The 23,062-nt window shown below is 43.4% G+C and overlaps 1 protein-coding gene across 1 annotated transcript; it reads right to left on the bottom strand.

Moving 5' to 3' along the window:
• Positions 1-177: 177 nt before the first annotated feature.
• Positions 178-23,017, bottom strand: LOC106535296 (G1/S-specific cyclin-D2). Its single transcript, XM_014032270.1, has 5 exons — positions 22,518-23,017; positions 20,888-21,103; positions 18,661-18,820; positions 10,368-10,516; positions 178-3,963 (listed from the first exon to the last, which is right to left on the bottom strand). Exons 1-5 carry the CDS (start codon positions 22,710-22,712, stop codon positions 3,793-3,795), a joined length of 891 nt encoding a protein of 296 aa, XP_013887724.1. The 5' UTR covers positions 22,713-23,017; the 3' UTR covers positions 178-3,792.
• Positions 23,018-23,062: the final 45 nt, after the last annotated feature.

The raw sequence follows: 23,062 nt of genomic DNA, 5'->3' as shown, positions 1-23,062 counted from the left end.
TACAAATACAAAACTGCTACACTGATATATATATATTTTCTGGTGTTTGTCTTATGTTTCTCTTTGCTGTCTGATGACCCTTCATGTGTGGCATCTTCTGACTCACAACTCAGATGAACACCTGAACTACTGACTCAGAGACAATCAGCTGGAAAAATGAAGAAAAGTGAGCTGATGTGGTGTCACACCCTTTAAAGCAGAAGTTTATTGAGCAGAGGTTGTGCAACAGACATTTGAGGTACACAATACGAGTTATAATGGAGGGAGGAGGGGAGGGGGGGTGCACAGGGGGAACTCTGCACCACTGAAACGTCCAGATAGCAGAATATTTACGACTGAATGTGATGCCACAGGTTCAATGATGCAGAACACTTTTTTTTTATTTTAGACCAAAAACAAAACCACTCTTTCACAAAATCCATATTTAATGACACTCATTGTGATCGCTGTTGTATAAAGCAAATAATCTGGACTTTGGCCACCATGGGGGATTGGTTTCCCCCTCTTTAACAGATCACAATGCAAATGTAGCACCAACATGGACAGAAGCAAACACACATTATTGGCATAAAAAACAAACAAACAAAAATAAAATCCAAAGACAACATGACTGTAATTGTGCCCCCTCCCCTTCCCTCCAGTATGGTTTAAGTCCAAATGGGAGCCTTGCATATTTCCTGTTTCCCATCTCATTGAGGAGGTTGTTGCTCGACTAAAACATTCGAAAACCATTTTTTTTCTCTCCCTCCTCAGTGGATTCTATCGTCTCTGTTCCAGGCTCCCCTCACTGCAGAGGTATATGCAATGGGTTTGTGGTTTGTTTTGTCCAGTAATCCTGAGGTATTGGAAATACCGTCGATGCAGAATGTGACTGAAGACGATCAGGAAAATAGATAAAAACCAAAAAAATAAAATAAAATAAAAAGGGGGGGAATGAAATATGCTATCTAACTGTACAAAAAACATTTCCAGTCAAATACTCATCTCATGTTCTTCTAACACCATCTACTTTGTTTTTCAGGATGTCTCTCTTTAAAAGCAGTAAAATAATTTTATTATAATACAAACGTTTATAAAATAGCAGCACACAAGTGACACATCACGACTAGGTAATGTTATTTTTTTTTTGTATAATGAAACAAAGTCATTGCTATTAGCAGCGCAAAAAAGACAATAAAATATTGACACTTTTTTTCTTTCTTTTTCTGTTGATGTTTTTACACCTCCTCCTCGGTACTCTCTTTACTTTGGAATACAGTATCTCTAAATCCTAGAAAAAACCCTCGTGGGTCTGGTCGCGCACCCCCCCACCCCCCAACAAAAAACCGTCAAACAAAACCAACCAAAAAAAAATGGATTTATGGTGTCAATATATAACACATGCAACAATAAATTGCAGGAAAGAAAATCACAACAAAGTTTGGGAGAGAGCTTACATCAAAGGCGATCAAAGGCGAAATGACCGTGGGGGTCACAACAGGTTTTGTTTCAGCCGGGGGGACGTTTTTGGCAAACGTGTCAACGAATTGTTCAGTTTGACTGAAAAACTTCAGCTCCCCACATTTTCTTTTTTTACAGACTTGATACACACACGTTCAGCGAGGTCACGATAAAAAAAAAAACCATCTGAAACATCGAGTCGGACACCTTGTGGCACGAGTCGAATTAAAAAACAAAAACAGCAACAAAAACAAAGATGATTTGTTTCAACGTTTCTCTGGCCCCCCGTTATTGATTTAAAGCAGCAAAGCTCACAGAGGACAGATGTGTTTGGCCCCTCACAAGCCAGCACCATATGAAAAACTGTTTTTTTTTTAACAAAAACTTGTGCGGCGTCTAACCTCGCAACCGTGCCCTTTAAAGAACGTGCAAATACCACCCTGTCCTGTAGCTCATCGCTGCCTCGTGTGGCTCTCTGTGGCTGTGACGCAGATAAATAAAATTCAAGTAAAATAAACATTTCAGTTCTTGACAATGGAAAAAAAAAAGTCAAATGAACCCCATGAAGAGCATATCGGTACGAATGTTGGCCTTGTTTTATTTGTCTGTCTTGGATTTGCTTGAACAGGAATGTTTTTTTTCTTATATCGGAATGTCCTTTTGTTGTACGCCAAAGTGTGATGTTTGGGAAACCAGCCCTACAGAGTAAACCAAAGAAAAGGCTAATATGGAGAAAAAAAACAAAACAATAACTAACCATTCACTTCCAATCACTGTGAACATTTTATTTTACTCATCTCCTGGGGAGCTTCTTCTCAAAGTGCTTTGACATTGAAATTGGGGAGCTGGAAAGAACCCTAAACGGGACTCCAGATGCATTGACAGTAACCCGACCCCCCCCCACCCACCCCCTAAATAAAGTCGATCCTTTCGTGATTTTTAGCAGGTCTCCACGTTAATGGAAACGTCTTTTCTGTCTGATCTTCTTACAGACAAACAAAAACATTGATTCAATTCATATATGCAGATGATAAACTTTCATAGTGAAACTTTCAGGTGTTTTTTTTTTAAATCACTCATCTTCCAGCCATTGGCTAAATAACATTTACATCTCCTACACAGCAGCATGCTCCTGCACCACCACAGTGACTTCTGAGCCGTTCCTAATCTCAACGTCCCCCCCGCTGCTGAGTTTCGGCAGAGAAGTTCGATTAAAAACTTTCACCGAGACGAGACACGAGACGCTGCACGGGTATCTGTGATATTCCATCGTGTCAATGGCAGTGATACGCCTCACATCACCCGTGAGACAAAAGTGAAATGCTTTGAGGCAGGTACGAGTCTCTACAACTAAGTCCCTTTGCCCACAACTTTCTGTTCCTGTCTGGTTCACGGTCCACACTCCTTTTTTTCTTTTTTTTTGTATTTAAATGTGAACCACGGCGCACCGTTCGTGCACGAGGGGAGCAGCGGTTTGGCACAGACGCCCACCCCCCGGTGGTTCGAGGCTCGACCTCGACTTTTCATTTCACAAAGAGTCGTAAAAAGTCTACAGCTTCGCTCAAGTGCCCCGACGCCACAGACTGCATACTGCTTATATAGATACAAGATCACGTAACACACACACAGTCATCCTCAGCAACACACACACACAGCATCCACAAAATGACACATACAAGCAGCCTGACAAAAGGAGCTTATTGATCTACTACTCTGTTACAAAATATGCCCAATGATGAGATTCATAATAGTAATTACTAATACTACTATKATCCCCAGCTATTGCCTATGGGACACGCCGCCATGTTTTCTTGGCTCCATCTTCAACACAAATGGACGTTTTCTGACGGTCAGGGAGCTTGGACACACGTCTTCACTTTCCACCAGCCTGAACTGAACTATGATCATTTAACACTAAACGAGGGGGGAAAAAAATTAACTGTAAGCCCCGCTGCGATCCTGTGTTTCTTTGCCGATTCTACTTCCACCGTCAGAGTCTCATCGTCAAGCTCAGGTTAAAATATAAGTTAAAGATCATACTATACAATCAAAAGGCAGAATGTAAAGATGATTAACTTCCCTTCTGTGTATCCAAGGCACCARGGAGCTTCAATTTTGTTGCTTTTAGACTATAGAAAATCTATGTCATGTGCAGGTGTTTTTTGTATCAAAATACAATCTACAAAAAACTAGCAAGCATGGGCTTGTGTTTCTAATATTTTTGTTGTTTTGTTCTTTTTTTTCAGCTTTTAGAAAAATTGAAGTTGTTTTTTTTAATAATGCATTTTTTTTTCCTTTTCTTTCTTTTTTCCTTTTCTCTGTAAATCCTGTGCAACGGCACCCTCTGCTGGTTCACAAGTTGACATCGCGGACGTCTGTGGGTGTGGAGGACTGATCCAGCTCGTCCAGGCCTTTCCCACTGGGGCCCCTCTGAGTCTGCTGCTGCTGCTGCTGCTGTCGCCCTTCACGTAGGCTGCTCTCCAGCACGCGCTCGATCTGCTCCTGGCACTCTTTAAGAACGTCCTGTAACACAAATGAAAAGGAATTCATTGTTGTCCTGATGCACCTCAATAATCCAGGTGAAAAATCTGAAACGAGTTGAGTAGGACTTTTTGTATTTGTATTTACTTTTTGAATTATTCAGCTTTTTCAGCCACTTTTCTCTCATTGAAAATGAATAATTTCCTTGAAACCATTTAATTTTACTGCTCATTTCACCTGTTTTGGTTACATTTTTAAAGCTTGCTTGTGCTAATTTCAGCTTTTTTCTGCTTATTTAAACCTCTAGTTTAAGCTTTTTATGCTCCTTTCAGCTGCTTATTTGCAAATTAATTTATTTTGTTTTTTTGTGACTGTTCAGCTGTTCTTTCTGCTAATTTCACCATTTTGTGTTCTTTTCAGCTTTGTCTGCCTAATTCAGCAAATGTGCTCTTTTGGTACTACTTTGCTAATTTAGCATGTTTCTGCTCTCTGTTTATTTGTGCTAATTTAAGCTCATTTTTAGCATATTTCAACTTGCAGTTGAAGCTTTTTTATGCTCCTTTCAGCTGCTTTATGTTAATTTAATTTTTTCTGTCTTTTCAGGTAATGTTCAGCTATTTTTCTGTTAATTTGAGCTTCACCTTTTTCTGCTCATTTCAGCTTTTTCCGCTTAATTCAGCAAACATGCTCTTTTGGTATTTGCTAATTTTTGCATGTTTCTTATTTCTGTTTATATTTCAGCTTTTTTCTGCTTAGTTCAACTTCTAGTTTAAAACTTTCGTGCTCCTTTCAGCTGTTTTATGCTAATTTAAGCTTATTTTTTTCTTTTGAGGTATGGTTCAGCTGTTTTTCTGCTAATTTGAGCTTTATTAAAAAGCTAATTTCTCCTTTTTATGTTTATTTCAGCTTTGTTCTGCTTAATTCAGCAAACATGCTCTTTAGGCATCCCTTTGCTTATTCATGTTCTTTTCAGCCGGTTTTTTTTTTTTTGCTTGTTTCAGCTTCTTTTTTTTTGCATTCATTGTATTTTCACAGGAAATACAACTTCTCTAGTTACTAGTTAAATATTTGGCAGCAGTTTTTGTTGAATAAGTCAATCAGATAGTCCAGATACTAGTGTTTTTCGGAGTCCAGCCTCCTTTAAAAGAACGGCGAAGCAGAAAGAGGAGCCTTATTGTGCACCAACATTCTAGACCAAAAACCTGAGCTCAGACAGAGGCCAGACCTGAGCATTACATCAGCCCACCAGGGTTGTGTGTGGGCTGTGTCCCACCCCCACAGCCCTCATGTGCTTCCATGTGCACAGACATACCAGAACATGCTACTACCTCCCCCATCCTCCAACACACACAGAACCCAAACAGGAGTAGCCTTGACAACAGCAGCTGAAAACACTGGTAGTATTAAAGCTATGTTAATTACATCCACCTCCTGTGGGAACACAAAGGTGGTGCTTTTGTAACGAGAGCCAGTCTTGTGTTCCCGCCCGCCTGCAGGTCCATCCGAGGACCCGAAGTCCTCGGCTTTCACCATCAAAGGCCGCGGCGGCAACCTGAGAACCCACCTGGGAGACCAGGCCCTCAGGAGCGCCGAGGCCTCGTCTCCTGACTCTGATGAGGGGTTGAGAGGGGGCACGGAGCGGCGCAGGGAGACTGATCAGCTCTCTGGAGAGGCGGTTAAGTTTGGGGGGAAAAAAGCGGTGAATGGGGTTTGTTCGCAGGCGTGTCGCTGAAAGGTCAAACTGTTTTAAGGGAAAGAAGCAGCGACGGTAGCCTCTCGTGCAAGAAGAGGCTGCTGCTACAACGCCCTCTGCTGGCGAAATCCTAACAGACCGAACGAGGCCGTTCTCACAGCTCTGCACATGCACACACACGCCTTACAGCAGCAGGAGTCTGTGTGGGGATCAGGACTGGGAGACGGGTGAAAGTGTAGCAGGGAAACATTCTTTAGAAAGCTACAGCTAATCTGAACCTGATGGGCCACAGTTTGAGCATGTGGTGTAGCCTCTGGTGCTGCTGGATCTTGATGAACTGAGAGCTGAGGCCTCGCTCACATCAGAAATGCTTGTAGGGAGACGAACGGCGCTGAGTGACAAAGGGTCACCGTGCCAGAGGTCAAAGGGCGTGACACCTTACAGGGTAGACCTCATACTTTGTCAAACTGACGTCAAAAGCAGCTCCTTTAGCAGCAATTTTATTTTATTAGAAAAAAAAAAACTTTTCTTTTATGACCACAGGCAAGTTATGTCTTCAGTAATTCCTTCCCTGAAATTATAATGTTAATTTCTTAAGAAGTAGCTCAGGCGAGCTGAAATGTCATGATTTATTTGACCTGGAGGAAGCTGGATCGATCCAACATGGAGGGAACCTGAGCAGCTCCAGGTTAGCTGCTAACATCAGGGGGTGCACGCACGTAATCTTCCCACCAACATGAGCRCCTTTGGTCATAAAATCTTTAATTCTGGGGGGAAATTAAGTGCAACGCGGAACATGCAAAGGAACTGCCTGCGTCTTACCGCAAGAATGCGAGCCCTCACTTCCTAAAAGACATTCTCCCCGAGTCTGTGCCGCTCGAAAAAGCTGCAGTTCGGCCCCCATGCCAAGACTTTATTCAAGAACCTTTAATGACTTCAGTGTGTGACTACTGGAAACATCAGTGCTCAAGGTATTGGACAATGTGGCGGCCACCAYGCCTGAATCAACTGGCTGCATGAGGCTCGGTGTTGCGCCGTCCTGCTGCCCTTAAAACCGGAAAACACGTGATCACCTCGTCCCCCTGGAGTCACAGCCATCTACTGGCTCCAAACGTTTGACATCGGGGTGCCATGCTGAGAAATCAAAGCATGCACATTATCCCCGGGTGGCCTTTGTGACACTGGCAGCCGGYGGGAGTCGTGCAGACAGACAAAACCAAAGAGAAAAAAAATGTGTGAAGCCAAGGAATGTGTTTTAACTGCTGACTGTACCACAAAAGACAGCGTTAAGAACTCCGGTCAGACAGCTGAAACAAACACACTGGCAGACAAACACACAGAACTCAGAGAATATCAAAACAAAACGTCGGAGGATTGACACAGGAAAAACAAAGACGCCGCATGACTAGAATTACAAGTTACAAAAGAAAACGTACCCTCTGTTCTCCTTTGGCCTGCATGCCAAAACATCCCGAGCAGAAGGGCCACTGCCAGAGTCGTTCGAGGTAATCTTTCAAAATAACATCCAAGTTGCAAACATTTGGGCAGTAAAAGCCACAGTGAGAGAGAAAAAAAAGAGGTAGAAATACAGGAATGTAGGAAGAAATGGGGAAAATGTGTTTCCGGAAAAAAAAAATGAATGAGAGACTGAGAGAAAATGAGTGTCGAAACAATAAAATCTAGGAAGTGGTGGTCTGAAATCCTTTGCACTTCTTTAACCTCTACATCCTGTTCAATCACGAACAAACAGAAGCTCAGACTCTGTGACAAAACTCCCACTTTAAACCTCAGATTTTATATCGGACCTYTCTGCTCGTCTCTTTCGGCCACGCCAGGTGTGTGAAACACTCCTGCAGRGACCGGCGGTGGCGACCCGACCCGATGGTTTTTTCAGTGGAAAACCACAGCTTCTGGATGCCAGTCATACCAGCGGTGGTGGCGCTGTTGGCAGCAGCAGCTGCACGGTTTGAAGGGACTTATTTTGGCTTCAGAATTTTATCTGGCTGGGATGGTGCTCTTAATGCTCAACAAGTATGTTAAGCGTACACACATTTAAACACACTCAGTTCTGTATCATCATCATGAGACTGAGGTGGTATTTYTGGCAAAAAAAGGGAAGGGTAAGTGTTGAAATAACATCTAGTTATACGAGTCACACTGAACCTCCTGTTTGTTCTGGTTATTTCTCATCAAATTATACTTTCCCAAGTCTAGTAGTGTTAGTTTTAGAGTTTTAAAGTTTTAAAGTTAAGATAAAGGTCTGGCATTGCTTAAAGCAGTGGCGGATTTAGGATTTTTCTGATTAAGGGGCCATCAAGGGGCCACAATATTCATAGAGGGGCCAAGTATTTATTCAGCGTCCTTGCACACAAATCYCTGGTTTTGGTATGGTGTATATWTTTTACCAGTCACACATTTAAACACTRGTAATGWAATTTAAAAACAGCMTGCACTGTAAATTKTCCTTACCAATTTGCATTTTACAGTACATAGATAAAATACTCTCACACATTTGAGATAATCCAGCCAGTTAAAATACTTTTTCTACAGGATTTTTCYAATTTTAAGAAAAGAAAAATACTTCTGTCAGCTTGATTCATGCTGGACTTTTCTATTTGGCTCATTAGTGCCTCTAGTGTTTAGACATGGAACTGCACCCAGCATCAWCACTTTTGGGCAAAGGACAGATGAGTGACAGGACAGGGGCACTTCAGGGGGSCCAATCAAATTTCAGCAGGGYCCAATGCCCCTGTGGCCCCYCCCCTAGAACRGCCRCTGGCRTAAAGGAATGTAAATTACCCACTGCTTTGTTTATTATTGCTTTAAGTTGAGGATGYCTCAGTTACTGCAGCCAAAACTTTACCGTAATATCTGTAATTTTAGGCCATTTTTTGTTAAAAGTAGATTAGCTGTGGCTGATTTGTATAATTTCTGAAAGTTTGATTAAACTCCATCCTTTAGGTCATGAGATATTTAGCTAACAGAGTTTGAGATGATTCTCAGCTACTACCACATTAAATTTGAGTTCAATATCTGAACATTTAGCATGTTTATTCAATGATTCCTGTCAGAATTCCATTTAATTCAGTGCTCTGGTTCATAAATAATTTGCTAACAGTACAGACCAACAGATAAAAGCAACGACATTATCGCTCCGCCCTCACCTTTACCTGCAGGTGATAAAAAAGGACACTGTATGGAGTTTTAGTTAGCGTGTTAGCAGCTAACACTACAGCCTCTCATCTATATGTTGGGTTGGGAAGGATGCCCTCTGCTCTGCCTCATGTTTACTGCAACTGGCTCGTCTGAATCCAGGAAAGTTGGGAGCTGGTCGCAGAGACACAGATCAACTTAATTCCCCCCCAGGTCTCAGACCCTGCAACCTAAACACACAGAGGCCCTGTGCAGCCGGGGCCAGCTATTTGTTTTTCCTCAGCTGCTCTGTGAGACTTCACACAACTCYCACCAGAGGGAGCCACACTTTCCAGCACCGGTGCATTACGGACCGCAGGAGATGACGGGYCACGTCCCGATTGTCACAAGGGAGCCACGACGCCCCCTTGGCGTTGTTTTCACACATCGACAGCTTCCCTGCTCCCTTCACTTGCCTCCTTTCGGGGCCCGGCTTCACACACGCGAGTGATGTTTGGGATCAGTGTTGCGCCRGCTGATCTGCACCCCGTGCGCAGTGCACACACTAAATCAAATGTTTGTATTAAGTCTGCTCGCGCTAACCAAAAGCCTTTTTCATCAGGTTTGGCCTTACAAGTTCTCCTGCCAAGCCAGTGGCTTCAGAGCTGGGGCCGGTCCCCGAGAGCTGCTCTGTGGCTGTCCGCTGCTCCTGAATCGTTTCCACGGGTCAAATTCAGACAGCTAATGTCCCAGCAGAGACAAATAACAATAATAACGTCTTATAGCGTTATTCTGCGTGTATTCTAAAGCATCTATTCACCCTGGCAGTGAGCTAKAGCGAGCTGAAAGCGCTCTACCATCTGCATGATGAAAGCCAGGCATCTTAAAGTCAGCAGGGGCCCTGCATGTGTTTGGACTTAACTCAGCCACCTCTGCAACATTCACTTCACACAACAGCCCGGCAGCCTCCTCGTCTCTTAACGTATTCGGTGTCAACCTCGCTCGATTAGGAAGCTCCTGAAGTTCAGCACTGAACATTTCAGTGGAGACATTTCTGGGTTTGGTTTTGAGATACAGGTTTTCAAACGAGGTGTTTGTGGGAAGCTGAACCTGACGTTTCATTATTTTCACTTGTCTGCTGCAGATGCCCAGCCTCAACGAACATGTGGGATTTTATGGTCCAGCAGGTTTGGTAGACGAGAAAATTGCCCGTTACCGGTAAGAGGTTGTAAAAATGTTTCAGTGGTAATTAGATTGGTTATCTGTAGCACTTGAGTGGGGATGTTAAAACAGCTTGCAGAGATAAATAAAAAAAAGCTCCCGCTGAAGACAGCAGCTGATTCAGCTTTGAATCACAGTTACTGTAAAAGTACTTTAACGAGTACTTTGATGTTAGAGATACRGTCATTTACCGACTGAGTACAAACATTACTCAGAAACATCCCCCTAAAGTTTCCAAATGTCAGGTTTATTTTTGATAAACTACCAAAACGAAGCTGGGAACAAGGTTTTCAAAATGATTCAGTTTTTTTATTCTTATTTTTTTTAATTAAAAATGCATGTTTTGCTCTGAAAAGGTGAAAGAGCTCTCAGTGTTTGTGGGAATATGAGAGAAACTTACCACTTCTGTGTTGGTGATTTTAGCCAGCAGGTCTGTCAGACTGTCCCCCCACTGAGACTGGTCAGGTGAGTCGAGCTGCAGGCCGCAGATCGCTGCTCCCACACTTCCGGTGGCGATCATGGATGGAGGATACATGGCGAATCGAAAATCTGACAAAGACAGAAATACATTTGAGTAAAGGCTTGAATAAAAGTTTACAAATAACCCAAATCTTTGGTTTAATTAATTATTCGTTAACTGGGCTCTTCGTGCACCTGACGTGGTTTATTAAGGGAACTCTGCAGATACCATGCATCCCACCCTGAGACAATATGATCTGGTAATCTTGCAGTCAGCTAATAAACACCCCGTCTATTGCACCGCTTCTGAACACAGTGCTCTCTAATGACCAGAGGCCTGGATAATGAGGGTTCACTTGGCTTGTAAAGGAGCTGAAAAGCAACCTCCCCAATCCAGTCCCCCACTTTTCCCCAGCCCGGCCCCTTTTCTTCCATCTCCTGAGTAAATCGTGTGCTTGCTGAAAAAAAAAAGCCCCATAGCCCTTGGAAAAGGAGGAATAAAGAGGCTCAGTGCCTTTGCCAATGCGCACTGCTGTAGGTCCTTTTCCACGTGTGGTCACAGGCGTGCGTCTCAAAGACCAATAACCTTGTTAGCTCCCCTCACTGTCATTCATAATGCAAATGAGACAGCTTGTGAACGGGCCAGAAGCCCAAAAAGGCAAGGAAACTGGCATCCAGTGAGGGAGAGTGCGAAGGAGACAGACAGACACGGAAAGACACACATACACACACAACTTTCTCTATTCTCTCTTTATGTCTTGCTCAACTTCTACCTTTTTTTTTTTMGGGGGGGGGGGGGGGGDAAKACATGGCCCGCTAAGAAAGGGCCCATGAATGGCACACATGCCCCAGTCTTTGTTGCTACAACAGGCAGAGGCTTGCATTGGCGGCCCTCCTATCTTTTAGCATATTAATAGAGTGGCGGTTCTGTGAGAGGGAAGGCAGGAGAGTGTGACTCCATTGTCCGGAGTCATCACCTCATTTCACCCGATTGAGAGACGCAGCATCCATTCCCCTCGCCACTGATACCAATTCAGAGAGACGGGCTGGACAAAGACAGCGGCTGGACGTGGGGGGAGCTTGACAGTGGGGGGAGAAAGATGAAGAGGGAGGGATGGACGGCGCGGCGACAAGGCTCCGGGGAGCAAACAGGGAGAAGGCTGTGGGCGTACCAAGAGGGGAGAGGGGGCAGACATCTCTGCTGCTCATCACTCTTGAAGTCTGCATCCAGACCCTTGTGAGGTTTTGGAAGAAGAAAAGAGTCGCCCTTCAGTGACCCTCACCTCCTGCCTCTCATCCTCACACACCCACCCTCCTTCCTGCAAGTACTCCTCTTTTCTTAGGCCACCTATGGGTTGGAGGAGTGGCCTACGGGGGCACTGAACAGCCTGCGTATTAACATATTGCCATATTCAATTGCAAAGAAAACTGCGTGTGATGGCTCCGAAAGAGATTTTTCTTCCTTCATGCTCTTTTTTTTAATATCTGGAATCAAAGAGGTGGGTCCTTTGATAGCTGCAAAGGAAGCCCCTCACTGCCTTTTTAAAATGCACAGCCAGGCGCTTTCTCATCTTGTGGGCTCAGTGTTGACAAATAAATGAACTTATTATACACCCCTGTGTTAGTTGCTGGGCCTCTGCCAAGGGGCGATTTATTAAAGGCTACATCAAGCCAAGAGAAAAGTGAACACAAAGCCCCCCTGGCATTACATCACTGCTGTAAGACCGCAGCTTTTTACAGAGGCGTCGGGGCACAAAGGCATACATGGATTTACTGTAAGTGTGCAGCGAGCAAGGTGACAGACACCTTACAGGCACATGCATGAGACAATGCAGCGACCCCCTTTGTGTTCTTTGTTTCCGAGGGTGCACACAGACCAACACACACACACACACACACACACACACACACACACACACAGAGCACAGATGTAGTTCTGTGCCAGAGCCGAGCGGTGGGCAGTGGGCAACAAGCTGATTTTTCACACTCGAGACAAGACAGGTCTGTAGCAGAACAAGGACGCGCGCGTGCAGCCGATGCGTGCTGACACTCGGACCTGGTGGCTGCTGCGCGCGGGGGGGTGGGGAAGAATGGCCGTATTTTAGGAGGCCCTCATTGATATTCATGTTGAGGATAAACAGTGTAGGTAGCTGAGTGGGGACGCCTGCGATGGAAAGCTCCCTGTGAGCAGCGGCTGGCTGGCTGGCCCGGCCCGCGCGCCTCTCACCCCCTTCAATGGCCCTTTCTCCTGCCTTTGGCCCCACGACTTCGTCCCTCCGTCCTCCTACCCCGTGAAACTCCATCCTCAGGCGTTCAGTCCAGCCTGCTGCCCTGCATGGGTGGCTGCAATGCACGGGCTGCACGTTAAAAATGCAAATTAATTATAGTTGGAAAGTTGAGCTGTATCCAAGAGATGGAAGAAAAAAAAGCCCAAACTCTTGATGCTGTGAATCAGAGTCTTGTTTTCTACATGTATTGATTTGCTATAGAGGAAGCATTTTTAAAAAGACGGAACTGATGTGACTTTCTTTCATATAAGTTTCAAAATAAGTTCAATGGAGTCACAGTCCAGAACGTCTGTGTGTGTGGCTTCTTTACACCAAAAGAAAAAAACAAAACAAAACAAAAAACAAGCTCAATTAGTGAAAAAAAGAGCAATTAATTAAAGAAACAAAAATTTGATTGAGCAAATGCAGAGTTGTAAAGTAACTAAGTACAAATACTTTGTTACGGTACTTAAGTAGAATTTTTGGATATCTGTACTTTACTTGAGTAATTATTTTTCAGCGGTCTTTTTACTTTTACTCATTACATTTTTACACAATTATCTGTACTTTCTACTCACTACATGTTTTAAAAAAGGTAAGAAGTAGAAAGTCGTTACCCCTATTTTATTCCAAGTTGTTATTATTTTAAAAATTACTATCCTGATAAATTGTGGCTCCAGGATAGAGTGAATTTAATTGTGGTTGGATGAGAAGTATAAATATATACCATTCTGACACACTGTTAGCTTGTACACAACCCATCACAGCTGCACGCCGTTAGAAAAAATATTTTTTGGAGAAGTCACCTCCCAATAAATGTCATTTTGGAAAATCTAACTGCTCACTTTTACTCAGTACTTTTACTTTTAATACTTAAGTAGGTTTTATATCACAAATTTACTTTTGAAACTTACGTACAAAAAATATTTAAGACTTTTACTCAAGTAATATTTTTAGAGAAGACTTTAACTTTTACCAAAGTAATTTTTTGGTAAGATACTTGTACTTTTACTCAAGTATCACTTTCAGGTACTTTATACAACACTGAGCAAATGTTTCTGTTTTGTTGCTCCAGAGCCTCCAAGTCATTCATTTCACTCCATTTGCAAATAAATAAATAAATAAATACAGAACAACAACAACAACTCAGAATTCCTTCTTTTCACCCTTTGATGACTTTCTTCACATTTRCTCCAGGAAATCCCCATCTCAGATTTGAGGAAATAAAATCAGAAGCACATTGGACGGGATAACAGCAGCATCCAAAGATAAGTGGTAATATTTCTGGTGTGACTCAGCTGGTATCTGTATTTATAGTTTGGTGCTTATTATACCAGTGAGGTTAAAAAGGGAGAAACTCAGGACATGCCACTGGATGATTCACCCCCACATCCGACATTTCTGAGCGCACGCTCTCACAACTCCTCCTGGTTCARGAGCTGCCGCCTCAGCCGGGGCCGGACATGAGTCCTCACATCAGCCAAGCGTGTGGAGAAACGATAATTTGTCGGAGGAGGCGGTTAATTTGTTGCAGTTCTGACTCATCAAACATGAATGGGCTTTTATGTAAACAAACACCAGCAAAAGACCTTTTTTTTTTTTCTTTCCTCATTGACCACATCTGAGATGAATCATCATCCCCTGAATGCCGAGCGGAGCCTGGAGGGATTCTTCACGCAGGAGCCACTCAGAGAGGAAGCTGCGAGGGGAACTCCTGCCTCTGGACGACACAAACTTGTATACGAGGAATTAAACAGGGCGTAATCTGAGCAGCCGCCGTTATGTAAATCCGACATATTTACCCGCGGAAACAAAGTTACAGAACACCGGGATCTGTTTACTTGTAGGAAACTGGAAAAATCTGTCAGCTATGATAGCTGCAGATTAGATTAGAAAATTTCATCAAACAATTTTCAGGGGTTGAAATAATGTCATGATCTCTGACAGGTACATCTGCAGAGTTAGAGCAGTTTTGGTCAAAACTTGAAAACATCATGTGCAATCTTATGCAATAACTCCATTAGTGCTTGGAGTAGATGTGAAGCTCTATTTCTGTAAAATGCTTTTAAAATAGTTTTTGTTTGGTTAACTGGCTGTGGCCATCTTGACTCCACATTCCCTGGAAGTTTTTTTAAAATCCATCAAGTTGTTTGTGAGATATTTAGCTAACAGTCAGTAGATCATAATGAGGACAATACTGGTTTATGTTTTCTGCGTTTAATTAAGGAGTATTTAAAGCTCAAACGTGCTTTAAGAAGGACAAAAGAGAAAGTGAACCCGCACAGGCTCTGATGTTTGTCAGCTGGTGAATCATTAGTTTGTCGGAGGGAAACTAAGGAGTTAATGATCAAGTTACTTCTCAGTTCAGAGACACTTTCARAGTCCACAGATCTATAGGAATAAAAGGGGTAACCAGTTTCTAGAATCATTCATCGCTAAAATCKAAACTAAGTCCTTCAGTAAAACTGACTCGTTTTAGGAGATCACTTCTGGCTCTGCTCCAGAGTTTTCCTTTCATCAGCTCCTCAAACCATCGCCACCAATCCAGGCAGACATTACCAGGGAGGCTGCATTTAATACATTATAATCCCTGCCAATATGGCAAGAAGATGGAGCTCAATAACCCACKCAGGCAGGTTGTGGTGCATCTGTCTGCCCCATGCCCCCCGTCCTTTCTCCCACTTTAGCTCAATTGAATAAGAATAGAAGAGGAAGCTCTGAGTGCTCGGTGTCTGTGTGCAGGAATGGAGGTTGATAATCTCCCTTAATGAGCTTGTTTCTGGGCTATTATCCGGCGGCGTGCCTGAGGGAAACGCTGGTGTTTCCTATCGAGTGGCTCTGCGGCGTTGACCCTCGCAGGGCTCTGCATATGAAATGCGAGGGCCAGGCCTTTTGTCTCCTTTCTCCCCGTCTCTAGCCGAGGCCATTTGCATAGGCCTGAATGGGCCGACGAATGTTATTAATTAATACGGAGCCAGCCCGCGCCACCTGACAGAATCCCACCGAGAGGCCCGAACGGAACTGTTTCATCAAAAGAGCGCAGGAATGAGAGGCCTTATTCTCCACAGAAAGCCGTGGTTTTATGCACGGTTTCTTTTCCAGTATTCAGCGGGTGGACTGAATGAGGATCTACAAACAGGAAGCCCACAGGTGACCCGCTGCAGACTGTTCTGCACATGTAAATCCTCCTGAGAGACCTCCTCCTCCTCCTGCTCCGTCTTCACCTTCTCAACTCTGCTCAGAGGATGACTCCAGGAGCGTTCTCACCAGATAACCTGAAGATTTATGGTTGGGAACGACCCACAAATGGGGTTTCGAATTCCCCGAGATCTTCAGATGCACTAAATTGTTGACTCGCTCTGTTTTGCCCTCACATTCTGTTTGCCTGGATACAAGTCTGAGGTGAACACACACACACACACACAGACTGACCCGCTGCTGATCCGGGGCTATCTCCAGAATGTCTCTCTTGATACACATTCGGAGGATGATTCCAGGAGTCTCATAAATTTACTTCCACTGCCTCGTTGAAGCAATTAAGGACAAAGTGTGCGCTGAGGCTTTCACAATGCTGCTTTGGGGAGTTCAAAATGAAGAAAACTGAGACGCGGTAAGAAGAACCCTTTCCTCTTCAAAGCTTTGCAGATGGCAACGTTAACTCCAAACTTTTAATTTACTCAAACTTCTAAACTAAAACCAGAAGTTAATGGTGTTTGCCACCTCCCCTGTATCCATTCATCTACAGATCCACAGTCCTCTGAACGATGGCAGAACGAGGAACTGCTTCCCATGTGGGGGTGCAGTTAGCATTCCTGCTTCCTGCCCACAGGAGAAACAAAATAATAAAATGAGGCTGCTGCTGGGGTTTGAGAACGTGGAAGGATTAGTGACAAAGTTTTTACGTTCTGCTTTGAACAAGAACACATAAAAACATCTTTAAAAAGGTACTCAGTCAGGAAGACAGAGGATTAAATTAAATCTGTTCATTTTCCCCCTCATAATAACAGTTAACGCATCCTCCAGTTTAAAATTTGTAAACAAACTTTGTGACCGAATGCCAACMCTTACGTCTCTTTGTTTACCTACAACAGGTCCAATGTTGCAAAAAGCTGCGTGTTTTTTAACGCCGAGCCGAATCTTTATGTCGCTCCACTGCCCCGCTGAGATTTATTCTTACAGCCCGTCTTCTTCCATCTTTCCCCTTTTAATTTAGCAGCAGATTCACTCCTATATTTACAACAAACGCCTTTTCTCAGACAAATGCTTTGTTAACATTTAGTGTGTCCCGCAGTTCAGAACTTTGTATCTAGAAATTTGGAAAACTACTGAGTAAACTTTTTAAAACGGCATCATTTAATACAGTTCATAATAACCATTATTATAAAGCATTTTTTTCTGCCGTACATTTTTTTTGGCACATATTGTCTGCAATTTTTCAAAACGTTCAGCTCCTTCAGGACATTTCAGCTTTGATACTTTAAGAAATACAGCTTTTTCAGCTGTTTTTTTTCCTCATTGAAAATGAACGGAGCTGTCTTCAYCACCCTTAACACCCACAATGTTTCTAAACTTTTATTGCATTTTTTACCTTTTGTTCTGGTTTGACTTTTTWAATCCTTTGTTCTAATTTTATCTTCTTTAGGCTTCTGTTCGGCTGGCTTTAGCTCTCAACCTTTTCTGCTATTCTTGTGCTAATTATATCTTATGTGCTTCTTTTAGCTGCTTTCTGGTAATTTCAGCTGTTTTATGTGTTTTTAGCTACTTTCTGGCCAATTTGAGCTATTTTCAGCAAATGTCACTGTTTTGTGATAATTTCAGCTTTTTACTGCTAAACGCAGAAAACATGGCCTCTTTCTGTTTCTTTGTGCTATTTCAGCTACTTTTTTTAAAGCCTATTTTTAAGCTAGTTTCAGCTTTTTTTGCCTCCATCCATCCATCTATTTTCTGTACACGCTTATTCCTTTCAGGGTCACGTGGGTCACTGGTGCCCATATCCAGCAGTCAGTGCGAGGGGCTGTCACAGTGCTTTTTTTTTTTTTTTTACCTATTCAGCAAAAATCTAAAATTCACTCTGCATTTTTGTAGGAAATTCAAATTACAACGAGTACCTTCAGTTTCATTCAGCTTGGGGAAATTAGCGARGCACTTAGGAAAGAAAAAAACTGGTTTAGGTGTTATTTTGCCTTTCAGTTCTGCCGCCTTCAAGCTGGAGGTGATGCAAAAGTTTCCTACCGGGGATCTCAACATGGGAAAGCTATCATGTCCTCCAGCTGTAGGGTGGGGAAGCTTGAGAAGTAAGGGTAGAAAAAAAAAGTAGGAAAGGAGGGCGGTTAGAAAAAGACGTGAAAACACGACATGCCTGAGAATGGTTGAAAAAAACAATAAAACCTTTAACTTTTCTGAAACATCCCCGGTCCTGTCGGCATCTTCCAACCCCACAATCGTTTCGTATCAAGTTAAAAGTTCGCCGTCTCTCCAGTTACTGACTGAATGTTTGATCGTGAGGGTATAACTCACCTCAAGAGCAGAAAGACAACGAGACAATGAGCCGACTGCCTCTAACCATGTTCATTCCTCTTTTCAATAGCCTGCAACATGGGAATGCCCTTCAACCAGAATAAAATTGCTCTGAAGTGATACCGGATGCCCTGGAAGCCACTGATACACTTCTGAAACAAGCCTGCATACCGATGGAAGAAGACACATGATGGATGTTCGAGTTTAAGAGTCTAAAGGTGAAACTATTGTCCCATCAGTGGTAACAGCTAACTGGTCAAAGTGTGTTACTGAGAGCGCTGATAAGAAAAAAAAAAACAGAAAACAAAAACAAAACGCTGATTAAGATATTCTGCAAGAGAAAATTTTGATGCCACTATCGCTTGTTGTCGCCTGCAACATCGAAAAAGAGCCAAGGTTGCATTCCGTGCAGACATCTGTTCATTCAGACCCAACCGGTTAGGTTTTTACCTGTGGCACAGAGGGCGATGAAGGTCTGGACGTGTTTCCGTATAAGTGCCAGCTTATCCTCGGGCAGCGGCAGCCTCCTCACAATGTGCTCAATGAAGTCGTTCGGCGTAACTGCTGCCAAGTTCCACTTCAACTTCCCCAAAACCACCAGTTCCCATTCCTGACGAGGTTGAGCAAAGACAGTAAAGAGCAAATACAATAACTGAGGGGGGAAAAAAAGTCAATACACATTGCGCAAAGCTGCAAAACTTAATGTTTCTTTAAACTGGAAATATGTGGCGATATAAAACATCGTTGCTTTTATGTCAGCCTGTGCCGGGCCAGGGCCTGGAGCTGAGAAACACCAACAGCGCCACCAACCCAGGTGACCTCACAMCTCTCTCCCTCTCATCTGTCTGTCTGGCATCTGGGGACTTTCCTAAAAAGAGGCCCACCAGAGGTTCCAATGTGTGAGTGTGTGGAGTGAAAACGGATAGGAAGCCTGCATTTGTTGAGCAAGATCAGCAGTAAATGTTGAAAAGAACTCCTCTGCATCTCTAACTTTTCATTTTGTAAATGATCAAAACCACATCTTTTACTGACAGATTGAACTCTCAGTGAGTGGTATAAACTCTTCTCATAATATATGGTTGCTTTCACTTCCTAAAGGAGGTGACTAATGGGGAAAAAAGTCTTGSTTTCATTCTGAACTATAGGCTTGAATGGATGCTCCTCCACAACATGAGGCGTTTCAACACTGCTGATTATTAAAAACATGGTATTTATTCTGCTCTCCACTCTGTCAGAAACTTTAAAACTATGAAAATGTTGATTCAAAACACTAATATCATGTGATACTTTCATAACACTTAAGGTATGAACATTAATAGTGACTTTTTTGCCTCCTGATCTTAAAAAGCCTCTGCTGTCTGTACCAAAAGGCAATATTTAAAGCAGCTACAATATATGTCTCCAAAAAAACCCACACTGACAGAGCAGCAAGCAGGCAGGCACCCACTTCCTTCTGCTTCCGCCTTGCTCTGGTCACACCTTCTTTGTAGAATTGCGGTTCACTTTACAAGAAATTGTTACCAAAGATGAGCACCAAAAAGCGATCACATGCCCCGAGCAGCTGATCTCCGTTTCCTGTGTCTGCATGTCAGCCAAAACGCTGCCTTATACAGGAACACAGAGACGAGGCCTCAGCAGTTCAAGGACTGAGAGCGTTGTCTTCCGTCTCAACACAAAGACCGAATTGATTTTTTTAAATAAAATGTACAATTTCCTACTGTTTTTCCTCGTTTAAAATAATTGCTTGAGGAGAACTTGATTAGAAAAAACTGAGAGCACATAAAAACAAGTATCATTCCAGTAAGTTAGCAGAAACCGACAGCAGCTCGTCAGGATCTTAAATACTCTGCAGCAATCAGCTCAGAGGGCAGAAAAGCAGCCCTGTAACCATCAGCCTTGTCTGAATCAGAATGCCTCTTTCACAACATGGGTGGGATTGGCTGGAGTTTACCCAGGAATGTTTATGTAGCACCACAAAGTTGGTTGGAAATACTTATCAAGGTTTTAAATTGAGCTAATTAATTTTGTTTTGCTCCCTTAAAAGGCAGTTTGGATAATTGGGCCTTAGAAGGATCAAATAAAGAATTTTTTCTCACACCTAAACACCCCCCCCCACCCAAAAAAAATCTACAAGGTTATATGAACAGATTTTGCTTTTCCCCTTACATGCTGCGCTGCAAATTTGTGTGAAAATCCCAAAATCACTTGGCGTTATATAATATTATAAATGGCTGCATCTATGGTTTATTTTTGGATGAAAGCTAAACTGTAAAAGGCATTTGAAATTTCTCTCTCTCTCTCCCCCCCGGATGACAGGAACACAGTCAGAGCTTTGGCTGCAGTTCAGCTGACCTCATTGCTCTGTGCAAATATCTGCCACTAGATGGCGATGGAGACCACTCCACATCCTGCAGGGCAGTAAACTCAGGAGGGTCTGTGTACAGTAAAAGAAAAAAAAGAGGAGCTCTCTTGGAACAATTCAGTGTGGGGCATTTGTTTGATAAAGATGAAGAGTAGAACCCCCCCCCCCCCCCTCATGCTTAATTTGTCAGATGTGATGATTAAAACGAATTGAATGCATGTAAAATATACCAAACAAGTGATACATTCAGACTTTGAGCAGCTGATGATGACAGCATGATCTCTGACAGATTATGCTGAACCAACTGTTGCTCACCAGCAGCTCTTGTGGTCTAATGGAGTTATCTGTGTAGATGCAGAGCTTCTCTGCAGTTAATGGACGAGTCTCTTTCAGTTTGGATGCAAGAAACATGCAGACTGCTCCCAGCAGCTGCAGGTTGCACTTCTTGATGGGCACCACTGCTAAAAATCTGTCCAAGTAGTTCATGGCCAGGGGAAAAACTTCTTCCTCGCACTTCTGCTCCTCACAAACCTGAAGAGAAGACACACAAAGCAGCAGTGATGAGGGCTTGCAGCGCCTCGGTCACGTGACTTGTTGATTTCCAAGCACCTTTAAGACGTATAGCAAACTTTATTATTATTTTTTTAAATGGTGCAACGAAACAAAAGACTTGATCACATAAGGAGCACATATAATTTCGGTGACACACATAGTTGGGGCTCGGCCAAGAATCTGGCCCAACCCAAACCGGTTGCGACATCAAACATTAATTTTAAATCAATTTCTTTAAAACGAATGAGAACAAAAACGTCTCAAACACATATGCTGTCAACAGAGCTACATTCCTGCAATTCATTCACCAAGAAATGAATTCAAGTCGCAGTCAGTCGAGTTAAAAAAAAAAAAAAAAAAACCCTCCCCTACAGCGCAGCACACGGAAACACGCTTTTTTTCTTCCGTCGTCATATTTTCATAAAATATTTAAAAATATAAATAAATTACGCAGCCTTGCTTTCTTCACATGATAATGTTCAGGAACGTCTTCTACATCAGAACCGACAATTCCAACCCGAATCGGTGAAGGCTAAATGGGAGAAAAATGTCAAAATTACAGGCGAGTGGCAGCTGATCGCTCCGAGGTGCGTCATCGCCGACCCGATATAAGAATTTCAAAAATTAATTAAAAATCCCCCGAGCGTCGGATTCTGACAATATTTACATTGAAAAAAAGCACAGGGGCTCGGGATTGTTTACATGTGGGTCTTGTTTACAAATATTTACCAGAGTTACAAAAAATGAGCATAAATCCGGAGTGAGTCACCGCGTCGGGAGGAAGACCTGAAGCACAGCTCAGGCCCTCGCCCCTTGCGACTTTTCTAATTCATACCGAAAATGTTTGCAACACTTTCCGAGCTCGGTTCGACATTCTGCGGACACCTGAGACCCTCGGCTGTCATTCCCGACGGGACTCAGACGCTGTTATCGCGTTTCTGAGCCCCAAAATCCCCGCAGAAAGCAACGAGCGCTCCTTCGTCAAAACCAACATGGCGATGGGCAGCGGCGAGCCAGCGTTGCATTGGGGAGTGCATACGTGTGCATGGAAATATTCACGCTATCTAAAATAACAACATTGAACAGAAATCATCAAGGACCTCGTGCACAAGGCGCACGAGGCACCCGGGAGAAAATCCCGGGGGGGTGTCATAGATGTTGGAGCCGAAAGAAGCGACGAGTCCTCCCGAGCGGACTTTCAAGAAATGGAAAGTAAAAACGCAGCGACACGTTTGGAGGATTAGAAGCAGGAAAAAAAGGAAACAGACTGAGTGCCTTATATTCAAAAAGTGCAAAGATAGTTTTGTAGGTTGGAGCAAGACGAGAGGTTTTAATAACGCGAGCAGGTTTGGCTCTCCTCGCTTCGGGTTTTTTTTTTTCTTCTTTTTTTTACCTCTAACATCCAGGACGCGACCATCCTCCTCATAAACGGCTGAATGTCTTTCTGGACCCCTTTGAAATAAGAATACTGAGGCAGAAACCTCTCCTCTATCGTCAACAGGCTCTGCAGGACTCTGTCATCAAACAGAAGGTTCGGATCGGGACGAGCTCGGATGTTGGTGTCCATTTCGAGGCATAGCAGCTCCATGGTGCTGAGGGCTTTTGCTTATGTTAAAAAAAAAGAAGAAAGAAAGAAAAAGGTAGAAAGTCTCCCTCCGAAGCGTAAAAAACCAGTGTTGCGGAGCTGAGGAGGGGAAAAAAATGGCAGGGAAAGAGTTTTCGAGGCATAAAAAGTGAGACTGCAGGGCTCCGTCAGAGTCGTCCTGCCTCTCCTCTCCTGTTCACAACTTTTTTCCTCTCTCCCCACAGTGCGCCTCTATTTCATCCGCCTAGCGCATTTCTAGCCTGCTCTGCGTGCGCCACTGACGCAATGCGCCTCATTAGCTCTGAGCCAGACGCAACACTGCCCTCCCCACCCCCCTCCTCCTCCCCCTCGTG

Source organism: Austrofundulus limnaeus, unplaced genomic scaffold (genome assembly GCF_001266775.1).
Source record: "Austrofundulus limnaeus strain Quisiro unplaced genomic scaffold, Austrofundulus_limnaeus-1.0 Scaffold1408, whole genome shotgun sequence".
NCBI lineage: Eukaryota > Metazoa > Chordata > Actinopteri > Cyprinodontiformes > Rivulidae > Austrofundulus > Austrofundulus limnaeus.
The sequence above is the reverse complement of the archived record's forward strand: the minus strand, read 5'-3'. Positions and strand labels throughout refer to the sequence as shown.

Bases quoted from the DNA above. Each gene is read 5' to 3' on its own strand.
- LOC106535296 (XM_014032270.1), bottom strand. From the start codon at position 22,712: ATGGAGCTGCTATGCCTCGAAATGGACACCAACATCCGAGCTCGTCCC. The intron at 18,821-20,887 runs GTGAGCAACAGT...CAACCTCGTCAG, and splicing joins TTAGACCACAAGAGCTGCTG to GAATGGGAACTGGTGGTTTT. The intron at 3,964-10,367 runs GTAAGTTTCTCT...TTTGTGTTACAG, and splicing joins AAATCACCAACACAGAAGTG to GACGTTCTTAAAGAGTGCCA.